The following is a 26043-nucleotide window of genomic DNA, read 5'->3' as shown; positions in this document are numbered from 1 at the left end:
TATCACAGCCAATATATTCGAGAGCGCAACATTTACTCCATCTCACTCAATATCTGCTGTGCTGAGTTGGGATTGCAGGTATCGCCCAAGAGGAAGTCAGGTTTCTTTGGGATGGGAATTTAAGATCCCAATAGGCCATGAGTTGCTCTTGACAGTATGCAGCATTAGCAAGCCAATCTGCTACAAGCCGCACAGTGCATGTGCCCCATCGCATCACCACCCTGCGCTTAGCAAGCAGTAAAAGAATAGCTAATGGTTGGGAGGCTTCAGCAGGAACATCTTTAACATATACCAACTGCACTACGACAGGGGTGTGCTCAAGTCAGTGCCCTGTAATGTCTTTTAATTCTGGCAAATATTTCAGTCCAGTAATCAAAGATTTGAGGGCAATTCCAGGCAAGATGTAAAAAATCGCCAGAGTGATAGGAACACCATAGGCAGTGCCCATCTGCAACCAGGCCCATGCAGACGGGGTGTAGTATAACCTGTGTAAGTATTTGCAATGGATAAGGTGGAACTTGTAGCTGGGAGAGAGCATGTGTGCCCGTGCGCAGCAAAATCGCCATTGTTCATCTGTGAGAGCTTGTGTGATATCTGAGTCCCACACTATCTTACTCTTGGGGGGGTGCATATTGGTGCTGTGGCCTGCATTTCCGTGTAAAGCCGTGTTATCAGCTTACAAGGGGATGGATTAGTCAGCATCATCTGAAGTGTCTGGAACGTGGGCGGATCCTTTGGAAATTTACTATAGAAAGCAGGATGAGCTACTTGAAGTTGATAGTATGTGAACACATCAAGGAGATTTGTACCATCTCCGAAAGGGCCTGCTGTAATGCAATAAAAGTGCCATCAGGGTAAACGTTACCCATAAATGTCAGGTTCGGTTTGCGCAGCCTAGTGCGTGTTCTTAAATTGTCAGTAACAGGAAATGCAGGATGGTCAATAAGCGGCACAGCAGGAGCAAAAAGATGCTCAAGGTGTGCTCCTCGTCAGAGTGCAATCCGTGCCCATATCGTACATGCCACCGACTCCACTGGCATGTGCCGTCGCTGGGGAGTCAAGAACATCCCCATTCAAAGGGCGTAGGGCGCAGCTAGGTCAGTCTCAGGAGCAGTGTATAGGATGGCAGCAATAATGTTCAAAATTAGCGTGGGCACAGAAGTAGTACAGGTCCATGTCCGGAGCAGCCAGTCCTCTCTACTCAAATAGTAGGGTAAAAAATTCCCAGGCAATGAATGGCTGTTTGCTGGCTCAATCCAGAGAGATAAGATGCTACTGAACCTGGCGCCGAAAGTGAAGAGGCAGTAGGAGTGGCAGGTTATAGAAGAGGTATAGACATGTGGGAAGGATTACCATCTCTGCAATAGCTAGGCGACCGTCAGCGACAGAGGCAGTCGCCTCCATCTCTCAAGTCTATCCTCTAGCAAAGCGAGTAGTTGGCCATAGTTACTTTTCCACAGCTCATCCACGTCTCTACTAAGCCAAACCATCTGTCACCTTGTTTGTTACCACGGTTAGGTGCTGGTGGCAAAATGTCCTTTGTCTTAAACTCACCTGTCATTATGCTAAGCTGGATCCTTCTCCTTCAATCTTATCCATCTTCTTCATCTCTATCTCTCTGTCTCTGTCTCTCTGTTTCTTTCTATCTCTCTGTTTCTCACTGTCTGTCTCCCTGAGATAAGAGGGGCAATGTGGTTTCTGATAGAAATGCTGTTTGCCCTGCATTCTGAAGTACAGAGTACTGTATATAGCACTAGAGAACCCTCCTAAGGAATTTTAATTTGATACCTCTTGCAGTTAAATACTGCTAATTATCATCTGATTTGGAGTCTTGTGATTTCTGAGGGAAGTGCCACATCCTAGAGAAGAACCCACAAATGGAAGGAACTTCTACCAGCATAGAGAAACCTCCACTGGCAGAACCCTTTCGGCTCTCTCATTACCACCACATTTAATGCAGGCCTTATATCTCTTCCACACTACATGGCGAAGAGTCCATGTCCCACTTTTCAGGTGGTAGGGAACATTAACAAACAGGACATTGGTGAACAATCATTTATTGGATAGGTTCGTGATTAAGCAGTCTGATAAGAAGCAGCATTTTGTGCTGTTGATATTTCACTTTCTCAGTGTCTGTGAGGTTGGAATTGTTACTGGCATAGGGGTCACTTTGGGCGTAAGGTCACTACAGATAAAGTGCTTCTTTCTTACTCTGCCTTTTTCCCCTCACAGCATCCCGGAGGAGCAGCTGAATGCCATTCAGGAGTACTTACGGCTCCACATACACTGTGATCTAGAAAACTTGAAGATGGGCAGTGGCAACCTTCCACAGCTGAGAAAGTTGCTCTCCTGTCTTTGCAAAGGTTTACACAGGTAAGGGAGAGGCAGCACAAAATATGATGAAGTAATTCGAGCTAAGTAGCCCATACGGCAGTGTCCTTTTCTAGCCTGGCCACCACCAGGAACTGCAGCCATTAAGAACTTACCAGACTTAGGATGTTAAGTCAACCACTGGTGGAGAATACTAAACACAGTATGGGGAATTTTATGTCACCAGTTTTGGACATTTAGCTTGGCCTTAGAGTAATGTCCTGCTACTGAGTACAGACAGATGATCCCAGAGTCAGGAGGATGCTCAGTCACTATGCCCCTCTGTCTGCCTTAGCACTGGAGTGAATGAACTGCTCATGAGTACTACAGCCTGGCACAGGACAGGATGATAAATTGGCACTAAGTGGTGTCACAAGACCCTGGGTTCCTGGTAATGACATGGTATGTGCTGCTCATTTAAGGTACTGGAAAATGGTAATCTCTCATATTTGAAATTCATCAGTGACCACTGTGGTGGGTGGTTTCCCAGGATGGTGTCTTACATATATGCTTTAGAGTTGGGAGGTCACTTATCATTGTGTACTTACATAGGATTTTATCAAAAAGGTGAGAGAGAGGTTGAACTATCCTGCTCAAATTCTCCTAAGGAATTAACCATAATAATACCTGCTGTGCAGTTCCATTTCGCAAGGGGCCTCTAATTAGTTTTTAAAAAAAGACAGCAACATTCATGCCTAAGGACAGCATCCTTTTAGGACGTTCAGCCCCACATCTACCAATGAGGCATTCTTCATCATCACATCTTCCTCCTCTTTTGGCAGGTTCTGTAATGCCCAGCGGTCGCTTCGTAGGGGATCTTTGCTGGAGATCTTTTCTCTTTCTGACGTCTTTATAGATTAGACAAACCATCTGAAAAACACCCCTAGATATACTATTCAGGTACTAGGCAATAGTGGAACCGACTGAAAAAGGATACTCTTCCTTAGCTTGAGGATTACTGTTCTTTTCAAAACCTGATTATAAATAAACGGAACTGCACAAAAGTTATGATAATTGTAGCCACATACGACCCTGGAGTCTGGATGTTGTCTTCTCCTGATGTATTTAAAAAGCACCTGACTTTTTGGATGATCCAGTGTCATGTTCTACTTTTCTATTGAATGAAGGTTGCAGTGATCCCCTTCCATGCTCTGCTTACCTGTGACCATGAGATCTAATTGATCTCCTGTGATACTCTCCTTGCATAGAACTCTGTGGCTGGGTGATCTTCTGTCAGTGTTTACCCATATTAGATACTGGGTTCTGAGAGATAACTTGTCGTTGAGTACCAAGAGACTGCATGTCATTGATTAAATATCCATATTTGGACCTAGTTGATAGCCTTCCATTGGGAGCAATCTGGTTGTAGACAGACCCCAGGTGCCATTGTCTGAACCAAATTTAAATTCATTTATTTTTCTTCCATACTTGTGAACCTTTTGATGGTGTGATTGTGTTTTTCCAGTGAACTGAACCGTACCCTGCCCACATTGGAATCCGTGCAGAGGCTGTTCGACCAGGAGCTCTCTCCCACATCCCATCAGCGTTCCCATGTGAGTGGATCCACTTCATTGAGACATCAGCTGACTGACATATGACTTTGAATTGAAACAACCTCATGCATTAGATGCCTTATTGGGAGCCAGGGAAGACTTTCAAGTACTTGGGAATGAGTCTACACCACTTTGGATTATACTGATGAAGAGTTTGTGTTTCAGTTGATCCTTACTGGGCTGCCATGAGAGGGGCTCACAGCATTCACGCAGCATCTGAGGCACATATTTCGATGAATGGCACACTGGTATGTGTTGACTAATTATAGAGATCAAATGATGTGTTTCTATTCACCAGTGAGTAGACCTAGTGGATTATGACACTAGGATGTCAGGAGCTTTAGCTCTTCATTGCCTCTGTCAATTGTTGACCACAGCAGAGTGGTGTGTTTTTCCACAAGCCACTTCATCTCCTTTCAGTTCCGATAAGTATGAGTCACTGTGAAATAATAACATTAATTATAAGAAATCCATCCATTCCCAAGATGTTCAAGATGGGAAATTCATACTCAGCAAATTGCCAGAGAGTACCTGTCATTCAATCGGATATCTGAGTCTTTGGTATGCCTGCCTCTGGTTAGGTGTTTTGTGTGTGCATCGATTTTTGGGATGCAGCATCTGTGAGTAATGTCATTCTGTATCTTCTTAGTAATGAACATGTAGTATGCAGTGGGTGCATTGGGGGTGTGGAAAAATTAAGGATTTTTTATTATGAAATATAATTTCAGCGAAGATTGTCTACAGGAAATTTGCTGTTTGCCTGTAACAAGGATGGATTAAGCCTAGATCTATAACTGCGGGTGTGTTTAAAAAGTTTCAACACTCCGTGCATCTTCTCATTTTGTGATGTTGCCTTTTGCGCCCTAAGTGGCTAAGGTATTCCAGATGTGGGCCCCTTGCTTGCTGTGCCACTGGATTCAAGCTAGCCTTGCTGATGAAGGGTGGTACCTGAAACCGGTCCCAGGATGCTTGAATCCTGTTCAGGGAGGACCTGGCTTGGCAGTTCAGACTGGACTGTTCCCATAGGGAGCTGGGTCAAGAATTATTTGCATATGGCTGGGTCCGAACTGGGGTGACGTGGCAAGCAAAATAACAATGGATTAAACCCAGATCTGTGACTGGGGGTGAGTGTTTGAAAAGTTTCAACACTCCACCCATCATTTTATTTTGTGATGTTGCCTTGTGTGCCCTAAATGGCTAGGTTATGCCCAGACGTGGGTCCCTTGCTTGCTGCGCCACTGGATTCAAGCTAGCCTGGTTGATGAAGGGTGATACCCTGAAACTGGTCCCAGGATGCTTGAATCCTGTCCAGGGAGGACCTGGCTTGGCAGTTCAGACTGGACTGTTCCCATAGGGAGCTGGGTCAAGAATTATTTGCATATGGCTGGGTCCGAACTGGGGTGACGTCGCAAGCAAAATAACGATGGATTAAACCCAGATCTGTGACTCAGGGTGAGTGTTTCAAAAGTTTCAACACTCCATCCATCTTTGTATTTTATGATGTTGCCTTGTGTGCACTAATTGGCCAGGATATACACAGACGTGGGTCCCTTGCTTGCTGCACCACTGGATTCAAGATAGTCTGGCTAATGAAGGGTGATACCCTGAAACGGGTCACAGGATGTTTGAATTCTGTCAGGGAGGACCTGGCTTGGCAGTTCGGGCTGGACTGCTATAGGGTCAAGACTGATTTGCATATGGCTGGGTCCGAAATGGTGTGACATGGCAAGCAAAATAACAATGGCTTAAACCCAGGTCTGTGATTGGGGGTGAGTGTTTGAAAGTTGCAACACTCCGTCCATCATTTTATTTTGTGATGTTGCCTTGTGCACCCTAAGTGGCCAGTGTATGCCCAGACGTGGCTCTCGTGCTTGCTGTGCCACTGGATTTAAGCTAGCTTGGCTGGATTTAAGCTAGCCTGGCTGATGAAGGGCAATACCCTGAAACCGGTCCCAGGATGCTTGAATGCTGTCCAGGGAGGACCTGGCTTGGCCGTTCGGGATGGAATGCTCCCACAGGGAGCAGAGAGAAGATTGATTTGCATATGGCTGCGTCCGAACTGGGGTGACGTGGCAAGAAAAATAATGATTGATTAAACCCAGATCTGTGACTGGGGTCAGTGTTTGAAAAGTTTCAACACTCCTTCCATCATTTTATTTCGTGATGTTGCCTTGTGTGCTCTAAGTGGCTAGGGTATGCCCAAACGTGGGTCTCTTGCTTGCTGCACTACTGGATTCAAGTTAGCCTGGCTGATGAAGGGTGATACCCTGGAACCGGTCCCAGGATGCTTGAATCCTGTCCAAGGAGGACCTGGCTTGGTAGTTCAGTCTGGACTGTTCGCAAAGGGAGCAGGGTCAATACTGATTTGCATATGGCTTGGTCCGAACTTGGGTGACCTGGCAAGCAAAATAACGATGGATTAAATCCAGATCTATGACTGGGGGTGAGTGTTTGAAAAGTTTTAACACTCCATCCATAATTTTCTTTTATTTTGTGATGTTGCGTACAACAAGGCTCACAGTGAAGTTCATTAAGTTCAGATTTGAAGCCATATGTTTACATTACATCCCCAAATTTTACACACCTGTTTTGCCTCCTTGCCTTTCCTCCCACTTGTAGTTAAGTGTGTGCAGTATTTTGGCCATACATTTTTGATATCCAGACCTTGTGAAGGAATGGGGGGAGACTTTGTCAATCCGTTTGATATGCCAAGTAGGACTGCCTCCTTTATCTATTGTATTTATAACACCAATCATAAACATCTTTCCTTTCTCCCTGTTCACCACCCATTCGTAAGTCCTACTGTAATTGTTTATCTTCCTGACTTTTCTTCTCTTGAGTGTATTTGCCCCAGAGCTTAATATCAGCCCATCTTGTACAAGACTTTAGTGACTGGGGCAGGGTTCTATTTCCCAAACATACTATTTTAAAACATAATAATTTCACAGCAGTATTTTCCAATTGAATTGGCTACGGTTTACATGAAAGTTTGAAGAATACCTATAGCAATAGTTACTTCATGGTCCCATACAGTATCTAGGACAATCATGTCTCTGAAACAGTAAATCATGCATCTATAAAAGTGCTTACTTCCGTAATGACTGCATTCATGACTGAATACATTGAGCATCTCTCAGCCCATTCATGCAAAAGGGTTTCCACTGCCTTCCAGGGTGTCCCACATGGGCAAGTCAGTTTTGATGACCACTTAACGCTAATCTCCACTCAGTCTCTATATAGCTATCATGAATTGAGGCAACACTGATTACAATCCCAGATTCACTGACTCTCTCCCTCTCTGGTTATTTTCAGCAGTCTGGAGACTCAGTCCCGGCCGCCGTACTTTCGAAGTTGAACCTGCTGATCCCTCTTCTCTCCAGTATCGAGGACAAGGTAGGTGGTGTTGTGGGCAATGGTAAACAGAGGGGACAGAAGGGCTCTAGAGGCACAGAATCTTCTTTTGCCTCATTCTTGGACACAGAAAGACTTCTGATTGTGTATAAGGGTGTTTCCAAATGTTGTAACTCTACTTAAGACACACATCAATTCCCAATTGGCCAATCGCCACTGACTTTGCAAGTGGATAGTGACTAATCTGATAAGTGCAGCACCAGGGTAAAAGATACCCTGGAGGCTTGATCTGTACTGTGGGGATTATTATACATAGGCTACTTCAACTAAGACTGAATAGACACCACTGTGAAAATTACCATAGCACATTAGAAATAGACATTGAAGTAGGTGCATGAAAAAGGGGAGATTTGATGGACATCTTGTAAGATGGAGTAGTGAAAGTACCTCCTGTACATTGTTTTCTTATTTTCTAATTTACTGGTTTCCCATTACTAAATTGACAGGACCTGATGTTCCCCTGGCCTCCACCTGCAGTTGTAGGGTTAGTTAACACTGAAAGCAACATCTGCCACAAAAGGAAGAGAGACACATTCAGGGTGACATACAAAACTCCTTTTCTCTCTTATTAGAGTTGTATGGTTTATGATGCTATTTAAAGGTACAGAGCTCTGTAGGCTTCCGAGCTATAAGTAACCACATATGTCTGGATCTCTGTGGGACTGCGGTTTCATCATTTAATACTGTTAGTGTGCTGCTTAGAAGTACTTAGTGGCTCCTAGCAATCTGTCAGGTCTTGATATGGTCACCGTATAGGACTAGCCAACCACAACGGTTATCATCAAGAAAAGCACTCACTTCCAAAAAGGGTTTGATTCCTTTGTCTTTTTTAGCAAAGCAAAACCAGACCACTACGCGGATAGGGGGGCAAGAAAACAAAAAGACTGGTATAAGAACCTAGCAACTTTGACACATGGTGGTTAGCTGAAATTAGAGGACGGTAGAATGAGTATCAGAGCTGAGATGCAAATAGCTAAACCACAATCCTCTTTTCTTGAGATAAAGGGGAAATGCCTTTTGAGGTTTCTATGTATTTCTTGAAAGTGTGCTCACAAAATATATACTGTAAGAGAACCAGGCCGGTAACCTCCATGATGGGACAGTTCTCCAGGTCTTAAGGATCTAAGGGTGTATACGGCAATCCTTGTAATAAGCATTGATTCTTGACCCTGGAAACACTGGGACAAGATATTGCTGCATGCTCACTCAAAAATGGAAACTTCCATTTAAAGATTTGGCTTATACAATTTGTCAGGATCATGCAATGGAAATTTGCTGTTGATAGCTGGTTTCAGGTGCAACACTTAGGTATGAGTGACATGTGATTTGTTTGCAATAAATGTTTTGTTCAGTCATTGTTATGACTTACTGAACATATACAACCTTTATTCACAGTTACAGGTTAACTAAAGCATTAAAATGATGATCCATGTGGGTTCAAACAGTCTTGCTTAAACCTGAGTTAATTCTCTTAGAAACACCCACTAATGATCAAAAAACCCAGGTTCCATGGTAATAGCACAGAACGAATAAGCAACAGGTTGAGTGGATGCAACTCATGCAGTCATTCGTCCACTCAGGTACTTGGTCTTGGCTTAGGGACAGTAGACACCCACTTTAAAAGAAGTACCATTTGGGGGGGGCGGCACGAATATCTCCGCTAAAGTCAAGAACTTTGCCTGGGAACTCACTTAGCAACAAACCTGTGGGTCACCTCCCAATGAACTCTAGATAAAAGAATCCCAGAAAGATAGCATAACAGGTACACGAGTGAATGGTGAAAGTGAGTGCAAGGCAGCACAGTGCAACTTCACCAGGGACATTTGACATTGCAATTCATAAGGTAACAATAAATCAATTTTAAATTCCTCACGAAAAAACTAAGCTAACTGCTATCACAATGATCAGAAGCTGGCTCTGTGGTGGCAAATTTGAGTGTTGCTTTCAAATGCATAAGGAGTGCTTTTAGGTCAGACATTTTCACATTATTCTTGAGGTTTATGGTTCAATACTCCTTCTGTTTCTGGACTTATTGAAGGCACACGTATACCTTACCTCACTCTAGAGGCAGTTTCAGAAACACCATTCCCAGTTTGCTCTCCGTTTTAAATGAAAGCCACTGCCACGTTGAGTACCCCAGACATAAAGACTCAAAGCAGTTGCAAACCCATCATCCCAGCTGGAGACAGCCCCCTTGCAGCGTCAGTGACAATGAAGAAATCTGGTGTAAGTCAAGACCTCCACTAGTCTATTAGTCTGTTGTCAGAAGCTGTTGGACGCTCAGGAGGATCCCTGAGTACAAGCATCTCCCTCTCTGCCTAGTTTCATGGTGGGTGTCAAACTATAGGCAGTGTGTTTTTGAGGTATCAATGATGAAAACAGGATCTGGTAATAATCCACGTTTTATTTATAGGTAAACACTGGAACAGAAAACCCCAGCCACCCACTCCGCCAACCAATGTTGTTTCTCCCTTCCTTCCTCGAACCGTTCCAAGGTTCCAGAACTTTAGTAGATAAACACCACACCACCTCCCTCGCTACACCCAGTAACAGTACACATTTTTTATCCATAAACTTTACATGTTACAAACAATATGAAAAACAATATTAAATTTAAAAATCACAACATTTTGCCTTACATAGTCTTATAAAAAAATAGATGAACCATATTGAAGTTATAACCACATGTTTTTTTTAAAAAAAACATTATTTTTATCTAACATAATCTTTATAAAGACAGGACTCTTTCTCACTCGCTGAGTCCTACTTCCTTCTCCCTGGGGCTTACAATTCTGTGTAAGATCATTACATTGTGTTTTATCATTCATACCACACTCATCATTTTGCGGCATAACGTTTGCCACTCTATTCAAATTCCATACTCTATGGTCACTCAACTTTACCGCATTCCTAAAAACGTAAATCACCTTATAAGGTTGATTGAATTTGGAGACATCCCCTTTCCCAGATAATTGTACTTTCACCCAATCTCCCAGATTTACCACTGTCTCTTTCACTGCTTTCCTCACATCATACACCTCCTTTCTACGCAACATTTTCTCCCTCTCTTTCTCTCTCCAATTTCCAGTCTCATCAATCTGGCTGTCCACCATCCTCTGTTTCTCAGATACCCACAGTGGCGGGATCTCAGTTTTGGGCCTTCTTCCTCTGAATAATTGGAAAGGTGCAACACCAGTAGAAAAATGAGGAGTAAAACAATACTCTCTTACCTTCTTTCCTATAGCTACCTCCCAATTACCCCCTGAAGATAGAGCTTGTTGCACACTTTCTTTCAAGACTTTAACAAATCTTTCAACCACACCATTGCTCTCCGGATGATAAAGAGCTGCTTTCTTTTGTCTCACTCCTCTCTCACACAGGAATCATTCTACATCGTTTGAAATGAATTGCACACCATTGTCTGAAATAATTGAACTTGGAAACCGTTCCTTCTCAAACAAATCTTCCAAAATCCTATAACTACTTTCCACTCCACAGACTGTACAATTTTAACCTCTGGCCAACGTGAAAACATATCCAGGCACACTAACACACAACGTTCAAACAAATAAATTCTTATAGGTCCTAAGATATCAATAGCAATGTTCGATCAAGGACTGCTTGCCTGTTCTCTCAACACCATTGGTTGTGTCCTGCATTTCAACCCTTTATCAAAAGATGAGCATTCAATACAATCTCTTACCATACGCTCTATCTGTACATCCATCGCCGGCCACCAATACCCTTCTCTCACTCTCTCCTTAGTCTTGGCTATACCCATGTGACTTGCATGAGCATGTTTCACTAAAGCTTCCCTTACATTAACCGGGGGAACACGTTTTGTGCCTCTCATAAGCAAGCCATCACCAACTGACAATTCACATTTGACTTGCCAAAACCTTTAAAATTATCCTCACATCTATTTTTCTCACACCATCCATTATTGACCATGGACATCACTTTTTTTAAAACAACATCATTCCCTAATCCATCCCTCCACATTTCTTCAGAAACAATCCCTTCTGATATTTTGCACACATTGACTTCTTCATCTTCTTCCTCACTTTCTTCTTCCTCCTTGATACCTTCACTGTTTTCTACATTCACCATCCATGATAGACAATTAGCTAACATATTAACAACGCAAGGTATATATGGCACATCAAAGTCAAACTCCTGCAGTGCCACAACCCATTTCCGTATCCTATGGGACACTAAATCTATACCCTTCTTGCAAAACATCTCTTAAAGTGCCTTATGATCAGTTTTGATTAGAAATTTCTTTCCCCACAGAAACTTCCTCAGTTTCTGCATCAAGCAATATACAGCAAGTGCCTCTTTCTCTACTACTGAGTAATTACGTTCTGCATCCCTCAACACACGAGACACAAACAAAATTGTACGTTGAACTCCATTCCTTCTCTGCATAAGTACCACTCCTAATCCCTTTGAACTTGCATCAGTCAAGATCCAAAATTCATCCATTGTGTCAAAACTGCCAAGACTTGCAGCTGAGTTCAAACATTGTTTTATAGAACTAAACTGTTCCTCACATTTTTTGTCCACTTAAATTCTTTCCCTTTCTGCAATAATTCTCTTTTTCCTGATGTCTTCTGAGCCATATTAGGAATAAACTTGCTATAAAACACCACCATTCCTAAAAGCTTCATCGCTTCCTCCTTGTTTTGAGGCGTCTCAAGTTTACAGATTGTGTTAACCAGGTCAGCTTTAGGTTTGATCCCTTTACCGCTCACAACATGACCTAAATATTAAATTTCCTGCACATCAGACTCGCACTTCTCTGCTTTCAATGTCAACCCATCACCTTGCAACCAAGACAAAACTTTCCTCAGCCGATCATCATGCTGTACCCCATCAGAACCAAAGATCAACACATCATCCTGGTAAACTTTAACACCTTCAAGCCCCTTAAGAATATGCTCCATTACCCTTTGGAACACCGCAGCTGTCGAAATCAATCCAAATGGCATTCTCACAAATTAAAATGTTCCAAAAGGTGTAAGAAAGGCAGTTAAATCCTGATAGACCGGATGCAGAGTAATTGGATGGTACGCAGAAGCTAAATCAGAACACAATAATTCGCAAATATTAGGAAGGGGATAATGATCCACAATCACCACCTTGTTAAGTTCTCTTAAATCTACACACAGCCTTGCACTCCCATTAGCCTTCCTTGCTATAACTACCGGAGACAACCATTCTGTAGCCTCCACTTCCTGTATAATTCCTTCACCAACCAATCTGTCTAATTCCATTCTCATGTCTTGTCGCACCAATAATGGTACATTCCTGACTTTAGCTATTTTAGGTATGGCATTAGATTTCAATTTAATGAAATGACAGTAGTTCTTGAGACAACCAATATTTTTAGTAAAAACTTCTGGAAATTTTTTCATCCATCTTACATCACTGTCCTGTACCAGACTGATCACAGAATCTTTCCCTGCTTTTACAGAGGAATCTACATCACACACATTTGTAACTGGACTATTTCTAACACATACTGGAGGATCCTCATTCGGATCTAAATACACGTTAAGATCATGTTGCTGTAGCCAGCTTATAAGGCAATCTCCATAAACTTTTCCCGGTATAATTCTGTCCTTGAATTCTATAGTGCCCCAAAATATCCCAGTAAACGTATAGGTTCACCCCCATAACCTCTTGGCTTAATGTCTGGCTTAAATAGTTGAACACTGCCAGCCAACATTTGCTCAAAAAATGTTTTGGAGATGAGTGTTATGTTAGCACCAGAGTCAAACAACATTTTAACTGAACTTCCATTTACTTTACCTACTTCCAAAGGGCCATTGCCGGAGAAACTTTAAATCTGAAAAAATGTAATTTTCCCTTTCCAAATCTTCCTCATTGTCGACAAAGTCTGTTTCTCGCACTTTCTTTTGATTCTTCGCTGATCTGCAGCATCTTGTGAAATGACCCTTCCTTCCACAACTTCTACACTGAGCTTTCCATCCAGGACATCCTTTATTATTAGCTAAATGTCCCTCATTGCCGCATCTAAAACACTTTCCCTTCATTTGCCTCATGTCAACGTTACTAAATTCTGAAGACTTGTTGAGAAGCTTAGTATTTTGTGCAACCTGTACCAAGCTTCCTTTCCTATTCTCATGCCCACTGTCACTTGAAGACATTTCTTTCTTCAGAACTTCATAACATGCCTTTGAATGTTCAAACTTCTTTGCAGAAATGATAACCCTTGCAAGGAAGTATTATCCTTGTGCCACATATTTCCCCAGGTTTTATCAGTAGCATACCCTAACATTAACTGATCTCGCAGTTTCTCGTCAAGAGAAGCCCCAAAATTGCATGTGGGATCCAGTTTTTGCAACTCTGTGATATATTGTTCCACAGATTCTCCTGAATGCTGTAATCTCCGTCCAAAATGATAGCGTTCGAGAACAGTACTTATCTTAGGAAGGTAGTGTATATCTAATTTCTTAATGCATATTTCGTATTCATTGAAGCCTGCAGCTTCTTGATCCAACAGTTCAGGGAGATGCTCAAATATTTCCTGCCCTTCAGATGAAAACAGTGCATCAAGAGTGAAGTTTTCCTCTCCGCACTCAACGACGTTCCACAAAGCCTTGCAAAGTGAGCAAACACCTTTTTCCACTTGAGACAAGGAATGGTGGAATTCCTGGAGAAGATAAAAAAACAACAGGGCAGGGACATTCTGCATCTTGTATTTATTTAAGTACCTTTTTAGTTCCAAATTAAACAAGAGTCCGAGTTTTCAAATTAAGTAAAAAGTCTTTATCTCTTCTTAAATACACAATAAAATTGTGATGAGGTTTGCACTTTAAAAAAAATCTGCACATGGGTAATCAGTAAGGCATCCACGTTGCTATGTTGAAAGCGTTAGCATGGAGATTTTCAACATATACTGTTCTTTGCTCGAAGCACGAGAGAGGTTGCGCGAGGTCAGAGCGCGTGATGTTGTTAACAGCCAGAAAAAGCGCGTTCTCTACTTGAAGTGAAGCACGAGAGAAGCCACACGAGACACGCCGCACAATGGCAGAGCGCTTGAATAAAGAGCGTTAATATGGTGAGAATTGCTTTTCCTGTCCTTGGTCAATAACAATTTCACAATTCCATTAAGCCATACGCCTTAAGAGACGCATAGTTACTCACAGGCAGAATCACCATCCAAGTCATAATCCATGACATGAGAATACATATGACCACCTATGTGCCAATCTCGGTGTTAGGGTCACAAAGGTTGGTTCTCGCAGCACAGGGTTGTCGGGTTCGTCCTTCATCGCCAAAATGGGGTATCAATGATGAAAACTGGATCTGGTAATAATACATGTTTTATTTATAGGTAAAAACTGGAACAGAAAACCCCAGCCACCGACTCAGTGTTCAACCGCCAACCAACGTCGTTTCTCCCTTCTCTCCTTGAACCATTCCAAGGTTCCAGAACTTTAGTAAATAAACACCACAGTTTTCCCTTTTAACTCAGCCTGCGAGGCCTAGCATTGGGAATGAATATGTGAATATGAGATAGATTTATAGGCCACTGTTTGGTTTCCTTTGTGGTTTCTAGTACAAGGGAATTAAGAAGTTCTTTGAAGCACATTAGCAGTGAGATGCCCTTTCCAGCACAGTTTAGCTCCTTAAAAAGACGGGATCACAGTCCTAGGGTTTGTGTTGTGGCTTGAGATACAAAATAGATCACCATGTCTTGACTTAAGAGATTAAGGCCCTCATTACAACCCTGGCGGTAAATTCCGCTTACTGTCGTGCTGACGGCCGCCAACATACTGTGACCGCGGCAAAATCAGCTACGGGTATTATGACCAACACAGAGAAATCCGCCACTATACAGACACCCACACAAGTCCGCCACACCAACGGTCAGTGATAAACTGGCGATAGCAAAACCCACACCGTCACGCCAACAGGAATACGCCCACAGTATCACGACCCACAAATCAATGCAGTGGTCTTTCAACCGTGGTAAACCATTGGCTGTACACACCGCTGCGCTCAAAATACACACATACTTACAAAACACAACCACATTGGATAATTCAAAATACACACACCTGACACACATACACACACCACACACTCAAACCACTATAAAACACCCACCCACATTACCCACAACCCCTTACAGCAAACAATTTTGAAGTAGCAGATAGAGAGAAAAGCAAAGACCACACCATTAACCAGAGGCACAGAACACCATCACACATACACCATCCACGCACCTCACAGCACACACCCCAACACATCACCCCACACATCACCTCACACATCACATCACTCACACCACATCATGGCACCTCAAAGACACCCCAGGTTTTCTAAAGAGGAGCTCAGGTTCATGGTGGAGGAAATCATCCAGGTAGATCCACAGCTATTCGGATCACAGGTGCAGCAGACCTCCATTGCTAGGAAGATGGAGCTATGGCGGAGAATCGTGGACAGGGTCAATGCATTGGGACAGCATCCAAGAACCAGGGATGACATCCGGAACAGGTGGAATGACCTACGGGGAAGGTACGTTCCATGGTATCAAGACACCAGGTAGCCATACAGAGGACTGGCGGTGGACCCCCACCTCCTCCCCCACAACTAACAACATGGGAGGAGCAAGTGTTGGTGATCATGCATCCTGAGGGCCTCGCAGGAGTAGCAGGAGGACTGGACTCTGGTAAGTTAACTCTTCACTACTACATCCCCCACCCTACCTGCATGCCATCACTAACTCCTACCCCTACCCTCACCCCCCTCACTCCACCAACTCACACATACCCCACTCTCACAACCCACCCATCCCAATACCAACCCCTGCATACAACAACAATGCATTGACACCCATCACAGACCTGCATTAACTCCTATCACCACAGCATGGCCAATAGAGAGACTCACCCAGGCCACAAATTCACCACTCACACAAGGCCAAGCCAACAGTGCAAGCACATTAATACAGGGAAACACACCCATTGCACAAGATGGCACACAGATACAATAACAATGCATTTACATCCCAACAGGACCCCTACTCAACGTCACCGGACAGGAGGTGCCAGCCACATCCAGTCCCCCCACAGAAGAAGCCCACAGTGATGACAGCAGCTCTGCACGCCTGGATCACGATGACCAGCCTGGCCCATCTGGGACCTCTGGACAGTCGTCTACCCTGCCACAGTCACAAATCACCACAGAACCTCCCTCCTCAGGACACACTACCACTACCCACCCAGCGGGCCCATGCCACTGTCCCCAGGACACGTCAATCAGCAGTGTGTCCACCACTACAGGGACCCCAGGCAACCCCACTAACCCAGGACGATCAGGGACCTGGGGTCAGTGGCAGTGGGCACACAGTTCAGGGGACAGAGGCACAGGACAACAGGGAAGCTGGGAGGACTGCTGTGTGACAGGGGGAGGACAGGCCCAGGGAACCGACCCTCCACGAGGCACTCACCAACATCATGGGAGCATACCACCATTCCCAGGAGACCATGGGCACAGTACTGGCCAAGTTTCAGGAGACCCAGCGGCTGCAGGAGGGACACTACATGGGGATCAGGGAGGACCTTACCAACATATACACCATCCTTGTCACCATAGCAGGGGTGCTGGCTGACATAGGCAAGACCATGAGGGAGGCAATGGCACAACAAAGGGCCCCTGACACCAGCCAAACCGAGGAACAGCCTTCCACCTTCGCCGGCGCTAGTGGACAGGAGGCCCCGCCACAGGACCAACAGGCCACCAGCACCCCAACCCCTGCAGAAGGAGAACCACCCCGAAACGGTACCTGCGATCCAGGCAGAAGACAGAGAACATTGCCCAGACCCTCGCCGGGAAATAAGACTCTCCTGATTGTCACCCTTCAGTCCAACTATGTCATCCTGTCCAAATTGAACTGCCATCACTCCCCTTCCTATGCCCCATTGGACAATGCACTTGTGATACGAAGAGACTGGACTTTACTATGGACCTTCCTCCACCATCACCAAAGCCCCTTGCACATACCCCTATACTCATTAGCCCCTAAATAAATAACCTTTAATCACATACCAATCTGGAGTCAGTCTGATCTTTCACAAATGTTTAATGACAACATTAGCAACAAATAGCAATGTAAATGTTCATTTACTCATACCACTGTATGACAGTTGTTGGGCAGCAGTAGAGAAGAAGGCAGAATATGGTACCCAGATCTGAAAAATGGAAATCAAAGTCAACAGTCAGGGTCCATAGACAGAGGTTAAGAGGATGACTTGTACAATTACAGTCTCTTACCTGTGTGTCACTGGAAGTACTGCATGATGATGTTCGTTCTGTTGTCAATATCTTCTTCCTCTGCCTCCTCTTCCTCACTGTCTACAGGCTCCAGCACTGCCACAAGACCATCACCAGGCTCATCCTCCAGCAGAAAAGGCACCTGGAGTCTCAATGCCAGGTTGTGCAACATGCAGCATGCCATGATTATCTGGCACACCTTCTTCGGTGAGGAGTATAGGGAGCCACCTGTTAGATGGAGGCACCGGAATCTGGCCTTCAGGAGGCCGAACGTCCTCTCAATAATACGCCTAGTTCGCCCATGTGCCTCATTGCAGCGGTCCCCTGCCCTTGTCCTGGGATTCCTCACTGGGGTCAGTAACCATGAGAGGCTGGGGTAACCAGAGTCACCTGCAAATGTCGAGGAATACCTGTTAGACACACACTAACCCTTAGGGACTACCCCATACCCAGACACCTACTCATACAGTGTGGGGACCTTGGGCTCAACTATTAGCCACACCCAGTGACTCTGGAGTTGGCCCATCACATAAGGGAAACTGCTGTTCCTCAAAATGTAGGCGTTGTGCACAGAGCCAGGATACTTGGCATTCACATGGGAGATGTACTGGTCAGCCAAACACACCATTTGCACATTCATGGAATGGTAGCTTTTTCTATTTCTGTACACTTGTTCATTTCTGCGGGGGGACAAATGCCACATGTGTACCATCAATGGCACCAATGATGTTGGGGATATGTCCCAGGGCATAAAGGTCAGCCTTCACTGTGGGCAAATCCTCCACCTGGGGGAACACGATGTAGCTGCACATGTGTTTCAGCAGGGCAAACAACACTCTAGTCAACACGTTAGAAAACATTGGCTGAGACATCCCTGATGCCATGGCCACTGTTGTTTGAAAGGAGCAAATTGCCAGGAAATGGAGCACTGACAGGACCTGCACTAGAGGGGGGGATTCCTGTGCGCTGGCGGATAGATGACATCAGGTCTGGCTCCAATTGGGCACACAGGTCTTGGATTGTGGCACGATCAAGTCTGTATGTGATTATGATGTGTCTGTCTTCCATTGTCGACAGGTCCACCAGGGGTCTGTACACCGGAGGATGCCGCCATCTCATCATCAGCCCCAGCGGTTGTAGCCTTTGGAAGAGAACGGTGAGCAGAGGGTCATTTACCCCATACGTTGCACAAGTGTGTCTGCATTAATATTTGTAAATCCGTGTGTGAAGTAGTTAGTCTGTATATGTGCCAAAATGTGCCGTGACACAGTTAGGTGCCATGCCATGTGCCCCCCTGAAACGGCGGCTGTCTGACTTGTGAGGAGGGACAAGGGGAAATGAGGTAACTGCGCTGGCGTTGTGCAGCGTCGCGGTAAGCGGTCCAAGACCGCCACGCAACTCAGCATTGGTTATCATAGGCCCTATGGGTTCCAGGAGCCAATGGCCATGTACACTGGCGGTGACGGTACGCACCGCCGCGGACTTGACCGCCATTTTCCATCTGTTCACTCACTTGATACCTGACCTTCAACAGGAGAGTACCTACACTGCAAGTGCTGCTGTGACTTCAGTCTGGAAGCGACAATGGCTGGAGTGTCTGGGGAAAGGGCCCCTGCCTTCACCGCGGAGGAGTTGGACAAACTGGTGGATGGGGTCCTCCCCCAGTACACGCTATTCTACGGTCCTCCAGACAAACTGGTGAGTACACTGTGAGCATGATGTGTGGGCAATGTCTGTTTGGAGTGGTGTGGATGGAAGACACATGTTGGGGGGCTGAGGCTGGATGTGAGGATGGTCAGTGTATGTGCGTCAGGGCATGGGTGGGAACTGGTGGGCAATGAGTATGACAGTCCGGTAATTTCCTTTCCTCCTGTACCTTTCCTCTAGGTTAGCACCCACTAGAAGAAGGGTATTTATCGTGCCATCGCCAAGGAAGTGCGGACCCTGGGGGTCTATTGTAGACGGAGCACCCACTGCCGCAAGAGATGGGAGGACCTGTGCCGCTGGAGCAAGAAGACGGCGGAGGCCTAGCTGTGGCTGGCCTCCCAACATGGAAGGGGTGCCCGTCGCACCATGACCCCACTGATGTTCCACATCTTGGCAGTGCCTATCCGGAGTTGGATGGGTGCTTGAGGGCATCACAGCAGCCACAAGGGGGTGAGTACAGTGTCATAAAGCTGACTCTGTGCGGTTTAGGAAGTATCTGGGTGGGAGATGTGGCTGTGGGTGCCCCTAGGCCAGGGAGAATAGGGCAGTGTAGGTCCCTTGTTGGGCAGACTCGCACTCCAACCCCAATAGTGTTTGTGGGCACCTACTACTGTGCAGGGTCCTGTTGGTTTCAGGTGTGGAGCTAATGGCGTTAGGCATTATACCCCATGGGCTGGTGACTTTCTTAGTAACTGGTAGTGCATGGCCTAAGGCTGCTCCCTGTGTGTTGTGTCCGCCAACAGTAGTGGTGTTGCTGGCATTGACCATGTGTGTCCTATGTCTTTCCCCTTCTTCTTGTTTTGTCACCCTGTCCTTGTGTGCATTAGCATCATCTGGCAAAGGAGCAGAGGCACTGGCGACGGAAGGATCTGCATCCCACATGGCCCAGGAGGGTGAATCCACAGAGGGTGAAGGCACCAGTGGGACGGAGGGCGAGGGGAGCTCCACGACGGGGACAGGAGGGGATACCAGTGACAGCGACTCCTCCTCTGATGGAAGCTCCCTGGTGGTGGCGGACACCTCTGTGCCCACCCCAACAACAGGTACAGCTTCGACCCCTTCTACCAGCACCGCCCTTCAAGCAGCCCCTCAGCGAGTTTCCCGTGCCCACTCATCCAGGAGGGTGGGCATCTCCTTCACCCCAGGCACCTCAGGCCCTGCCCCAGTGAGCCCTGCTGCCCTCAGTGAGGAGGCTATTGACCTCCTGAGATCCCTCACTGTTGGGCAGTCAACCTTTCTGAATGCCATCCAGGGTGTCGAGAGGCATTTGCAGCAAACAAATGCATACCCGGAGGGCATTCATTATGGTGTGGCAGCCCAACAGAGAGCATTTCAGGCTCTGGCCTCAGCACTGATGGCAGCCATTGTCCCTGTGTCCAGCCTCCCCCCTCCAACTTCCACTACCCAGACCCAATCCCCTCTCCCTCAGCCTATCCCAAGCACACCATCAGACGAGCATGCACACACATCAACACACAAAAGTGGCTCAGGAAAAATTAAGCACCACACATCCCACAAGCACTCACACAAGCACCATACCCATGCACACATACCAACATCCGCTTCCTCCACTGTGTCCCCCTCCTCCACGTCCTCAATCTCCCTCCCAGTCTCATCTCCACTCACACCTGCATGCACTACATCATCAGCCACTGCCTCCATCACCATCACGCCCATCACAACACACCGCTCACGTGCAATCACCACCCCCACTACCATTCACACGTCCACTGTGTCCTCTCCCAGTGTGTCTGTGAGCCTTCCTCCCAAAGTACACAAGCGCAGGCACACACCCACTCAACAGCCATCCACCTCACAACAGCTTCCAGCCCATGCACCTTCACCCAAACTCAGCAGACATACACCTCCTACAACCACTACCTCTTCCTCCACTCCCACACCCTCTCCATCTTTCAGTCCCAGTGTGTCTAAAAAACTTTTCCTAGCTAACATTAAACTCTTCCCTACACCTCCCCCCCATCCTTCCCCTAGGGCCAGGATGTCTAGCTCCCAGTCCAGCACCTCAGCCACCAAATCTGCATCCGCTGTGGTCCCTGCAAGTCCGGGAGGCTTGAAGGGGGCACCCGTCAGAGCTGCCAGTGTGGCACCTACAGATATGAAGGACCACCCTGTTCTGCCACCTGCAAAGGTCAACAAGGGCCCGGCTTCCAGCAGGGAAAAGTCATACCACCCACCCAGCAAGGCCTCGCCCAAACACAGAGAGGACAGTGCCAAGGTCCCTGCAGCGACTGCCAAGGTAGGGAAGGGCCACAAGACAAAAGGCAGGTCACCTCAGGGCACGATGCCTCCTGGTGAGGGGCTGGTGATCACCATTTTGTCAGGGATGGCAGCGACCTGCACCACAGTCACCACCGCCGCTCCGACCGCCACCTCCACCGGCACCGGCACCTGCACCGCCGCTGCCACAATGTCAGTCTGCAGCATTCTTCCCAAGGATCAGCCATCCAAGGCTGCTGGAGACGATATGGTGTCTCCTTCCACCACAACAGACACTTGCACCACGGCCAGCACCGGCAGCATCTCTGCCGCAGCCACCTGCACCACCATCTGCACCACCACGTGCCCAGCCAGTACCACTCTGTCGGACGTCATCAGCATCCCCAGTGGGCAGCCGTCTGAGTCTGCAGTTGACGTCCTGGACATGCCACTTGAGGCACCACCTCCAGCACTGGCAATGCCAGCAATTGGCAGCCTAAATCGCCGCAGGAAGGAGTGTGGCTCTGCCTCCATGGAGTATCATGCTACCTGTTCCAGGTACATTGCGTGGCTCAGACACCCAGGTGAGAGGATGTGAACTGCCACACCCCAGGTGCAGCATTACTAGGCACAAAGCCCCCTCCAGAACCAGTGGAGAAATGCATCCACTCATCCAGTCCTTGGCAGGATGAAGCACTCTGGGCACAAGGCCCCCTCCAGAACCAGTGGAGAAATGCATCCACTCACCCAGTCTTTGGCAGGATGAAGCACTCTGGGCACAAAGCCCCCTCCAGAACCAGTGGAACATGTCACCCACTAGAGAGACTGTGGCTTTGCACTCCCCAGGAGCAAGCAGTGGGCAAACCACCCATTTGAGAGACCCTGGCTTTGCACACCCCAGGACCAGGCAGTGGGCAACCTACCCACTTGAGTGACTTGAGAGACGGTAGCTTTGCATTCCCCACGACCAGGCAGTGGGAAACCCACCCACTTGAGAGACTTCAGAGACTGTGGCTTTGCACTCCCCAGGACCAGGCAGTGGGCAAACCACCCACTTGAGACACTTGAGGGACTGTGACTTTGTACTCCCCAGGACCAGGCAGTGGGCATGGAACCACCTCGAGGAGCAGTGGCATAGTGCCATCTTCCAGCTGAGGTGCCCCCCCTCCCCTTCCCCCTGAGGTGCCTGTGTTTTTTTGACCTGATGCCCCTGCAGTGTTCTCTCCATTTTGAGGTAGGTGTCATGTGTGGGCTTCGCCCATGCTTTTTGGGACCACTGGTCCACGGACATTAACAAGGGACAGTGTACAGACTTGTGTACTTTATGTAAATATTTGTGTATACTGATTATTAGCTTTACTCTTGATATATCTGATTGTTCAAATATAACACTGGTTAGACTAATTTACTTTTGTCCCTGCTGGGGGTGACGGGTGTATCTGTAATGTTGTTGGATATGTTTGTGTGTATGGTGTTGTGGGTGAGGGTGGGGGGTGGGGTGTTGTGTGCCGCGTGTGTGTGTCACTCTCTTTTCCCTCCTCCCCTCCCTTGTGTGCTAGGTGCAGTACTCACCGTCGTCACCGCTGCCGCAGCCTTCTTTCTACTTTGTGGTGTATTAGTAGATACACCAACATGGGGGGGATCTGCAATTCGGGCTCCATGGTGTCCTGGTTCTTCGTGGAGTGCGAGAGGTGAGTGGTTCCCGTTCGTTGTTCAGTCTCCGCCGTGCTTTTGATGGCGTTGGTACCGCCCCGGAAAAGCTGGCAGATTGATGCCTTGTAATACTGTGGGCGATACATTGATTTCCGCCTGTCTGTTGGCGGTGACCGCCGCGGTGTTTGTTGCCACAGCCATGGCGGTCGGAGTGTTAAAGTGGCTGTCTATGTTGGCGGTTTCCGCCGTGGTCGTGATCCCATTTTTTTCACCGCTGGCCTGTTGGCGGTATTACCGCCGCTTTAACACTAACCGCCAGGGTTGTAATGAGGGCCTTAATGTTTATGCAATACATGTAGGAGCTTGTGGCATTATGTCCGTATGGTACTATCTGAGGAAACTACTGATCTGTCTCCATTTGCTTTCTTTGTGAATCTCTGGTTACATCACCACTGACTGTTACTGAGTTCATGGCTGCTGTTTGTCACTAAGGTTCAGCTTCCATTTTTACCCCTACAAATGGTTGTCTGTCGAACTTTCAACTAAAGAAACATTGTGCCATCAAAATATCAAAGCCAAAAATATCGAGAAGGCGAGTGTATATAGGCAAAAATAGCTTAACTATTCTTGACTATGCATCTATATACCTTGAAAATGTATCGACAATCTACATATATGTGGCGTTAGGTAGAGTAACCCTATGCTTACCTACATTTACCTACCTACTACAATATTTTGGTCCTTACTATTTTGCAAACCATATTTTACTATCATAATAATCTGGAGTTGATATTAAGATGGAATACGTAATAGAAATGCTTAGCACTAGGAACTCTAGCCTCCCTACATCTATCCAAAAGACCCCAAATACAAAAACATACAGTATCAGGAGTGGGCTCCTCTACTATGTGTATGAGCCTAAATGTAGCTGCTGTGCCCTCTCCAAGGCAGGAATAAAAGTTCTCCTGTGAAGTGTGTTAACACGTTGCACAGGTAACCCAAAACACTTGCTACATTGGAGGTGCTTATTAAATGATTTTAGAATGTGCTCTATAAGCTTACTTCAGAGGGACCCGAAATGGGTCTGAAAGGAGGACGCTCAGTAATCTTCTGCACTGCTAGTAGAACGCATATTATTTTTACTCTCCCTATGCCCAGTGCACTATATCCAACCCTGAAGCATATGTTGCATTTATTTATTTATGTATTTATTTATGTATGTACATGTATTTATTTGTATCTTTATTTATTTATCTTTACAGTGGTATAGGGCTACAGCTCCAGAAACTATTAGAGCACTTTTCAAAAACACATGAAAATGCACTTGAATGGTTATTGAGTGTGGGAGCTCAGCAGCATATTGTAATGCATATTCATGTGGGAGCAAAATGGAACCCCAAAATTTAGACACCCTGAAATTTACCACATTTCAGTTCTCCCACAGTTTACTGGATAGAAGACAGTGTTAAATTTCAATTTCATGAGGCGACGTGTTCCTGCATTAAGGCACTTCCCAAACCACCAAATTAGCAAAGTAACACAATTCAGAAGTAATGGAGAACACTCAATAATTAAGCCCTAGATCAATGGAAAGTTGGAGGATTTTATTTCAAAATATTCAAAATAGTGACGAGTAAATGCCATGAAAGCTGTCTGATGTAATGTAGAGATATATAGGATTAGGCACAATCAGAACATATCTTAAGTCCCACAAGTCAACAAATCCATCAGGAAAATGGACTGCATCCCTAGTAGCATCAAGGAAAGGTAAAAAATCTCTGGCTCACCCACCAAAATCAAGGATTTTTTATACACAATTCTTGCAAAGAAATTAGCAGTTCTGTTCTCTCATCGTGGTGGGAGCAAATGTATAATTCAGGAAATCAGAACACAAGAGTAATAAACATCATAGGCACTATCCCATATTCCTCGAATAATTAATCATCGCTATCTGCACTAATATCATCTGGAGATGTTCAAACAAATATTAAACATTTGACGATGACACTTTCTACGAATCAATAACCTCAGCGAAGAAACAGAAGACATAACTACATGTCACAAGTTTACATCCATACCATGGACACTTCACAATGAGCAGGATAACAATAGCAGTACAAATAAACTATTATGACACCATCTTGACCACGGCCGCAACCTCGGCTTCATCTTGGACCCTCTTCTCACCATGACCAAGCAAGTCAACGCCGTGTCCTCCGCCTGCTTCCTCACCCTCTGCATGCTCCGCAAGATCTTCTGCTGGATCCCCGCCGACACTAGAAAAACCATGACCCACGCCCTCGTCACGAGCCGCCTGGACTACGGCAACACCCTCTACGCTGGGACCACCGCCAAACTCCAAAATCGCCTGCAACGCATTCAAAACGCCTCGCCCGCCTCATCCTCGACGTACCCCGCAACAGCCACATCTCCGCACACCTGAGACACCTGCATTGGCTCCCAGTCAACAAAAGGATCACCTTTCGACTTCTCACCCACGCACACAAAGCCCTCCACGACAAGGGACCGGAATACCTCAACCGACGCCTCAGCTTCTACGTCCCCACCCGCCTCCTCCGTTCCTCTGGCTTTGCACTCACTTCCGTCCCTCGCATCCGCCGCACCACGGCGGGTGGGAGATCTTTCTCCTTCCTGGCGGCCAAGACATGGAACTCCCTCCCCACCAGCCTCAGGACCACCCAGGACCACTCCGCTTTCCGGAGACTCCTAAAAACCTGGCTTTTCGAGCAGCGGTAACACCCCTCTTTCCCCTAGCGCCTTGAGACCCGCACGGGTGAGTAGCGCGCTTTATAAATGTTAATGA

The 26043-nt window shown here is 46.4% G+C and overlaps 1 protein-coding gene across 6 annotated transcripts in view; it reads left to right on the top strand.

Annotated features, from left to right (window-relative positions):
• INPP5D (inositol polyphosphate-5-phosphatase D) overlaps positions 1-26043 on the top strand; it is a 662897-nt gene that overhangs the window by 350445 nt on the left and 286409 nt on the right. For 3 of the 6 annotated variants that reach the window (XM_069213774.1, XM_069213775.1, XM_069213771.1), the window contains 3 exons: positions 2233-2373; positions 3836-3923; positions 7239-7316. In XM_069213774.1, the coding sequence (XP_069069875.1) occupies positions 2233-2373; positions 3836-3923; positions 7239-7316 (307 nt within the window). Of the gene's footprint in view, positions 1-2232; positions 2374-3835; positions 3924-7235; positions 7317-26043 lie in introns of all 6 variants that reach the window. The other 3 variants (XM_069213773.1, XM_069213772.1, XM_069213770.1) reach the window with 1 other exon arrangement.

This window comes from Pleurodeles waltl, chromosome 11, assembly GCF_031143425.1.
Source record: "Pleurodeles waltl isolate 20211129_DDA chromosome 11, aPleWal1.hap1.20221129, whole genome shotgun sequence".
NCBI lineage: Eukaryota > Metazoa > Chordata > Amphibia > Caudata > Salamandridae > Pleurodeles > Pleurodeles waltl.
The sequence above is the reverse complement of the archived record's forward strand: the minus strand, read 5'-3'. Positions and strand labels throughout refer to the sequence as shown.